A 7886-nucleotide genomic window follows, 5' to 3' on the forward strand; every position below is an offset into this window, starting at 1 on the left:
GGCCAGATACAATTTGGTGGGCCAGATCCAGCCCGCAGGCCATATTTTGCCCACTCCTGTCTTAAGTAGTACCCCACCCACACATTCATGCAATTAATGTCATGCTAAAACAGGGACTAAGCCACAAAAAAGGCTGCTGACAGACATGAAGAAAAAGGGTGCTTTACCAGAAGAAGCAGACTTTGTAGCATTTGTATAAATTGTACACTTCAGCAGGGCTTTTTTTTGGCACTTGTATCTAATAAACGATTCAATAAGCTATTACATAAAAGTGCCAAAAAAGCTCTGCTGAAGCACCCAATCTATACAGACATTGGGTAAGCCATGTCCAGCTAACGCAATGCCTCTTCTAGGCATGCACTGGGCTTGGTGCAGGGTTGTGCCAAGTTTAAACTAAAGAATGAGGGGGTTTTTTTACATCTGTAAGCAGCCATCCTTATTACATGAAATATATGTAGTAACTGTGGGTAGTTACGACTTCAACTGGATGTGACTTAAACTGAATGTGTGTCCAGGCTGATCAACTGATCTGCCAATCGGGGCGCTCAGCCTGAGGAGCGCATTGGAGCCTTTGACTCCAATGGCTCTCAAGGCTGGGACCACTGATCAGCTGAGTGCTTCTCCCAGCCTAGGGGACCTACCAAAGCCTTGGCTTTGATGCATCTCTGAGGCTGGGAGCAGCAGTCAGCTGATTGGGGCTCCCCACCCTGAGGACACATTGGGGCCCTTGATTCTGATGTGTTCCAGAGGCTGGGAGCCTTGATCAGCTGACTGGCTTGCTACTTGCCCAGGATCGTGATCCCAGGATCCTACTGCACTGGCAATATAGTGCAATTAGGATCTGATCCCCAATCCCAGTTACACTTCCTGCCATGCATGTGTAACATTGCAGAACGCGCAATTGTTGGGATCGCAGATCAGAACCCATTGCGCCCGTAACTGAATGTCTGCCAGGGGCCTAAGAGAAACGCAACTGCCTCCCCAAAAGTGTTTCGATATAAAAAAAACCTGAATAGTAGTTAAATATCACTGTAGAATATGACCAAAGGTCATACTAGTCTATACAGTTCTAGCATATTACTAATAAAAATGTTATAGAAAATTCTAATGAATCTTCAATTTATGATTGTTTTTCCTTATATACTCCTTTCCTTTTTCCATTGGAATCCTCAAATGACAGGGCTGGAAGAAACCTCTAGACATCAGCTAGTCCCTCCTCCCCCACATCCAGACAGGTTCATTATATCTAAACCATGCCTGAGAGATGTTTGTTCGGCTTGCTTGTCAAAATTTCCAGTGATGCAGGCAACTCAGCCACCGTAGGTAATCTGTTCCAGAGCATAAAAACGTAAGTACCAAATTGAGTCAGACCAATGGTCCATCTATCCCTGTATCTTGGTCTCAATCAATGGCAGTAGTGGATGCTATACAGGGACAGCATTGAACCAGATATCCCCAATGGCCATGGAAAATAATTTATAACCGTTTCTTCTTTATAACAACAATTTACGTATTTGAAATAGGTTCTTTTTTTCCCCTTAGACATGATCCTGCAGAGCCAACATGGCATCAATTGTACAAGCAGACAGAAGCAAAGGTTTAAATTGATAGGGCAGTAACCCAGGGTCAGGGACAGGCGTTTTACCTGTGCCAGGAAAAAGGACTTTTTCCTGGCACAAAAAGCTAGTGTACAAGTGTTAAAAGAGTTTTTTCCAAAGAAAACCAGCTCTTCTGCAAAAAAAAGTCAAGCCTTCCCACCAACACATTTCCCAGAAAGTTTTTTGGTGCCACCTATAATGAATGTACACTATTTTGGGGGCACAAGAAATCCACTGTCCCATAGTCCTCTGCTCACCCCAATAGCCTACCAAATGGCAAGCTGTCAAGGAGCTCCGCAGAGACCATGCTGCCAGGTGCTTCAACAGTGCCAAAAATGTTCAAGCCTTAGCACTGATTTCCACCCTTCAAACAGCACTAAGGCTCCCTGATAAAAGGACAGCAAGACTTCCTGCCACTTGAACCACCCAGAGAACCCCACGATGGTCCAAGCAGTGGCTGTGTTGCTTCCCAACCCCTTCTAGGTCTGCCTGGGACTGTCCAAAAAGAGAAGGCATTTCCTCACAGCTTGAATCAGCCCCAGGAAACCCAGGACAACTTCCCCCACCTCTTGCATGGGTCCAGGATTGTGCAAGGAGTGGGGAGAATGCCTGGGGGTTCGGAAGGGATGAGGACAGCAATTCTCCCTGCCAGCCCTGCAGGACAGGGGAGCTGTCCTTGGAAGCTGCTATTTTTCAGCAGCTGCCAGCTGATCATTGACAGCCTGCCCCCTTCACCAGCATGCGAGACCATTAGTAGCAGTAGTGTTATTGTCCAATGCTACTTTACTAAGATTTCCTAGCATGGGCAGAATATTTATCTGTTACATGAGGAGATGCTATAAATGCCTGTAGATTCTAATCCCAATTATGCCTTTAAAACCAGATCTATACAATTTAAATTCTAATTAGAAATGAATATTCAAATGACTATATTTTAGACTCATTTCAATGGTTCATGAACCGAAGCACAGCTTATTTAAATAATCTACTATAGAGGCTTCCTCTTACTGAGGCTTTAATGCAGTGTTAACAGAGTACACATACTCCATTCCATCTCCTCCTCCGCTTAAAGAGGTGAGTCTTTTACATGTGATCGAGGACTGCATGTGGATAACTATGCATTGGAAAGACACAAGGAAGAAGCCAAACAAAACAGACACAACATTACCCAATCAGAAAGAGTTTTGCAACACTAATCCTCAGTTTTTCCTAGTACAAAAATAATAATAATAAAATCAGTCTCCTTAAATGTCACTTTGCTTAACATACTTTTGCAATAAAATTTGAAGAAAAATATTTATCTGTGTTATACAGACACATTCTTATCCATGCTCTGGGTACTCTTTATGAAAGAAGACATATATGTGGACTGCGTTGTATTTGGGCAAGTACTCCTTCTGGCCTAATGTGGGTATTTTCTTTATGATTACATTGGCTCCAAGTTTCCCTTCCTTCTAAAATGTTGCAATACATTTTCTGAGTGACAAACAAAGTGGGAGGGTTACATTGCAAAAAGTATTAGCAAAATTAAATTAACACTAACTCAGTTTCTTAGCATGCAATAGAGATTATTGACTGACTCGATATAAATGACATTTTGTATATAAAAAATCCCTCCAATCAATTTTCTTAGTACAAAAAAAGAGTAATTAAAAAATCACATTATTATTTGATATTAGAAATGGGTTCATATTCTCTGTTCATTTTGTGTAGTATCTTCAGGCAGCTGCGCTTTCACACTTTCTATACACATATCAGGTCACATCATATGCAAAGTTATTCATCGTTTGGTTTTTCCATCATCTTCAGACCAAGTCTCCCAACCATTAACAGACTGTTTAAAGGAAAATATAGTGAATTTACTGAATTAAAGAAATAAAATAAAAACACAAAACAAATGTATGTACTTTCTTCCAGAAAGTAGCAAACTGAAATAATTTGTTTAAACCAAAATTAAACCTTCCTATTTTCTTGTTCATTTAGACTCTTAGAAAATGTAGTCTCAATTTAATTAAAGAAGATTGAGTCAAGCAGATGGGGTAGGATCAGAAACAGCATCATGTGTAGTACCTGGCACCAGCAATTAATCCTGCAGGAATGAATTTTCCAGAGTTCAAAAATCTCATTCCCATAACTGCAGTCAATGTTCCAGATGCAACTAAGTAAAAGATAAAAAGAACCCAGGTTAGCAGGTGAGGGGACATGTGAGGGACATTAATTCAGAGCTAGCAGAAAAAGAGCTATAATTAACAGCACTGATTACAATATGAAACCTATTTCTATCACATAACAGGCAGAAAAGTCAAGAAATCTGCCCCTTTTTTTACTAAAAGATCTGAAGCTCCTGCTAAAACTGAACTTTGTAACATATTCTGATTGTGTTGCAGCTACTGCTGCACCATATAATAGATGTTTTAAATCTAATAAAACATTAGTCTATGTTTTGCATATATATTTAAATCGAGACTTACCCAGGGAAAGCCACACATTCTTTGGATCCTGAGATAGCTGGTAAGCGCCTAGTCCAGCTAAACTGCCAAAGAGAAGACCAGCAGCTAGTGATGGGACACTACCTTGAATAAAACAAACGGCATTATTAGAAGAGCAGACATGAATATGGTTCATAAAGCAGTCAAACAAAAAAATCATTATTCACTCTTCTGAGTCAGACTACAGCTTAGATCAGGGATTTCAACACTCACCTGGGGCCCTGGACTGAATCTGGACCTGGTAGCTGCAGCACCAGGCTTAATGCAGCCAAGCCCCAGTTCATCACCTCATCCCCTGGCCCCATTAGGAACCCTGTGGTCCAGGTGAAATGGTTCCATAGGCCATATCTGGCCTGCAAGCCACATCTTTGACATTCTGGTTAAATCAAAGGATCTTAAGTGAGCCTGAATTTTACAAACATAGCCATTATTCATACCTAACACGGCACCATGCTTAAATAATCCTGCAGACAATGTTACTGTCTTTTAACGTGCAAATAAAGCATTGGTTGCCTTAACAATACAATGTAAAACTAGAAAAGTAAAGGGATCAAAGTTGAGACCCATGATAAATAAAGGAGATTTGGGGGGTTTTTCCAGTTCAATGTTCCCATACTTCCTAGAGAGGCAGTACCATAAAAGATGGGGATTAATCAAACAGTAGTGGCTTGAGACTCAAAAAAAAAAGAAATTTACACTAAACTAGACAGCAAGAGCAGTTAGACAATGGAATGGCTTAGTAGAGAAGGGCTCTGAGGCATTGATGATAAAAATAAATTACAAAAGGTTAAACACACACAAGACCTGATTCAGAGCCCACTGGAGATGTTGGCAAGGGATTATTGGGACTTTGGATCAAGTCTTTAGTGAAAAGGACAGCCCCTGATTGTCAAAGGAGGTGGAGGCAGGCTGCTGTTTCCAGTCTTGTCCTCAGGGATTTACAAATGACTGCTGTGTACATGGGACTGACAAAATGCCTCCACCTATGGTAAGTGCAGAATGTCTCCAGGAGCCAGGCAAAGGCTACATTCAGCACCTGTTGCGGCTGGGGCAGTACTTTGTCTTTTCTATTTGCAGGTCACCTTTAGACTGGAAATTGCCAGAGCAGTTGGCAAACATCAGCTCTCCAAGTTTACCAGGATGATAAGCACTTAGCGCTATAGGAAACCAAATCAGTGTCAATTCTGCTTGTGCCCTTCACCACCCACATGCTCTGGCCTGGTCTGTAACTCTGACTAGGTATTTTATTATCAGTGCCAGCTCAATGGGGGCCCTTTTATGTGACACTAGCTCACTTGACTTGGCATATATTTGGTTGTAGAGGTAGATACTTAGCAGGATTAACAGACTCTGAAAGCTCCATTGGGAAAAGTATCAATAGCTCAGCTACAAACTGGTTCCAATCTGGCAGGAGGGATAAACAAGGGAAATAATGGGCAGGGTTGATGCTGGATATGTGTACTGAGGGGGTGAGGTGTGGGGACTGAGATATAGAATCATAGATAAATCAGGCTGGAAGGGCACTCAGGATCATCCAATCCAACTCCCAGCTCAAGGCAGGACCATCCCTGTCTCAGCCTTGCCAGACAAGTGTTTGTCTATACTGCTCTTAAGACTTTCCAAGAATGCAAATTTTACAGCTTCTCTAAGTAATCTGTTTTAATGCTTCACCACTCTTACAAATTAAAAAGTTTCTCCTAATATCCAACCTAAATTTCCCTTGTTCTAGTTTAAGACAGTTATTTCTTGCCCTGTCTCCTGCAGCCACAGAGAATAATCTATCATTATTTTTGGCCTTCAGGTACTTTAAAACTAATTAACTTCCTCTCCAGTCTTCTTTTCTCAAGACTAAATAATCACCATTCTTTTAACCTTTCCATATAAATCATGCTTCCTAGGACTCTAATCATTTTTGTCACTTTCTATTGGACTCTTTCCAATCTGGCCACATCTTTTTTGAAGTGTGGGGCCAAAACACAGCACTTCAGGTGAGGCCTTACTATTGCCAAATTGAGTGGAAAATAGGCATCTCCTTTTTGCTGGGATATTGGAATGGTCTGTGGATTCTATGACCTGACTGGTTCAGTATCTTCAGCTGTACATTTAAAATACAGATGATGATACAGAAGAGTCAAGTAAATTATACCCAAGGACAGAGCCATGCACTTAGCTACCATTCTTCCATTTCTAGCATGCTTATCTAATATTCTTACTGTCACAGGCTAGTCTTACTTATTGGCAGGGACATAACAGTCTCCTTTTTTCTCTGAGTTACCTTATTCACTTTTACTATTCCTTTCAAAAAGCTTAGGACTGGGAGTCAGAACATGTGGGTGCTATTCCTGACTCTGCTACTGACTTGACACATGACCTTGGGCAACTCTGTCTCAGTTGTGTCAGCAGTGATGAGAGGATAATAATACTTATTATTTTGCAATGCCCTCCTCACCACACATCTCCACTCACAGTGCAAAGGATGAAGAAAGTCAGCAGAAAACACACTAGTAAGCTCTCCTAAGTGCCAATTTAATCACATTTATGGGCACAATTCCTGCCGATTCCAATTGTGTGGGAAGAGGTCTTCAGGGAACAGCATATATCTCAAGACCACATTAAACATCAACCTGTCCTAAAGAACTCATGAGGATTTCAAGATGAATCAAGGGCCTCCCTACAAGCACTTTCAAACTGAAGATTTACTTATCTGCATGAAGGAGATAAACTAAGAAAGCAAACAGGAAATGGAACAACAAATGAGAGAATACAGTTCCAAGCCCCACCACGTTCAGTCATGTCTAGCAAAGCAACATGGCAGAGTAATTCAGAGCTAGCGCAAACATAATGCAGGTCGGACTTCCTACAGAAAAGTTACCCTTGAAAAATCAGCTCTCTGAGCAGCAGTAGTCACCAGCTTAAACGTACCATTTTCTGAAGTGGTAAGAGAACTAAGTGTAGTGTGTAAGATGGAGCTAGTATGATTTATGAATAATAAAAATAATTACTGTCTTAAGGAAAAAAGCATTGAAGATTTTGTCTTATATATTATTGGGTAATATACAATTGTATAGGTCATTGATGTTCAAGACAGCAGCACTAAAGCCTCTCTGAAGCAAGCTTACATGGAGTCACCCGAAGAATAAAAAAGCATAAAGCCAAATGTTGGTAAGGAGTAGGTGCCTGATAGGGAATTTATCATTCAAAAACTGGAAGTCAAATAAAACAGCGCCCCCCACACCCAAAACTACAGAGAGTTATCAGCATACAGCACTAACTGTCAAACTTAACAACAGCACAAAGTTAGAGATAATTGCTGTACAGAAAATTGCTGTACTCTCTCCTTTACTTTTACATATGAGATATCATTCATTAACATTTTAAGCAATTATGTATCAGAAAATGTAAGGGTTTACCAATACCATACCTGCTTTAATATAACCAGTTATTCCTCCTGATGCAACCAGCGCTGCATAGCCAAAACCAATCCAGTCCCAAGCCATTCTGGAATACAAAGAGAACATCAACACTTATTTACTGTTTTAATTTCCTCTCCTTCTCCACCCATCCAGTTTTCTTTTACAATGAACTTTATCGTTTATGAAGGAACCAATGAATTAAACTTGTAGATGAAATCACAAGTTAGTAGGGAGAGAAAGACTGCAGCAAGACCTGGATAGGTTACAGGGGTGGGTTAGCAAAAACAGGATGCGTTTCAATACCAACAAGTGCAGGGTGCTGCACTTGGGCAGTAGTAACCAGCAGCACACTTATAAGATGGGAAACTCCCTTCTTGAGAGCATGG

At 40.9% G+C, this 7886-nt stretch overlaps 1 protein-coding gene across 2 annotated transcripts in view; it reads right to left on the minus strand.

Annotated features, from left to right (window-relative positions):
• Positions 1-2762: 2762 nt before the first annotated feature.
• The window catches only part of LOC109315658 (transmembrane protein 14C-like), a 7096-nt gene continuing 1972 nt past the window's right edge, over positions 2763-7886 (minus strand). For both annotated transcript variants that reach the window (XM_019543464.1, XM_019543471.1), the window contains exons 2-5: positions 7509-7585; positions 4070-4171; positions 3669-3756; positions 2763-3432 (exon numbers count right to left, since the gene is read on the minus strand). In XM_019543464.1, coding sequence (XP_019399009.1) covers positions 3375-3432; positions 3669-3756; positions 4070-4171; positions 7509-7584 — 324 coding nt within the window. In that variant the 5' untranslated portion in view covers position 7585 and the 3' untranslated portion in view covers positions 2763-3374. The remainder of the gene's footprint in view (positions 3433-3668; positions 3757-4069; positions 4172-7508; positions 7586-7886) is intronic.

This window comes from Crocodylus porosus, unplaced genomic scaffold (genome assembly GCF_001723895.1).
Source record: "Crocodylus porosus isolate Cpor-Errol unplaced genomic scaffold, CroPor_comp1, whole genome shotgun sequence".
In the NCBI taxonomy this organism is placed as follows: domain Eukaryota; kingdom Metazoa; phylum Chordata; order Crocodylia; family Crocodylidae; genus Crocodylus; species Crocodylus porosus.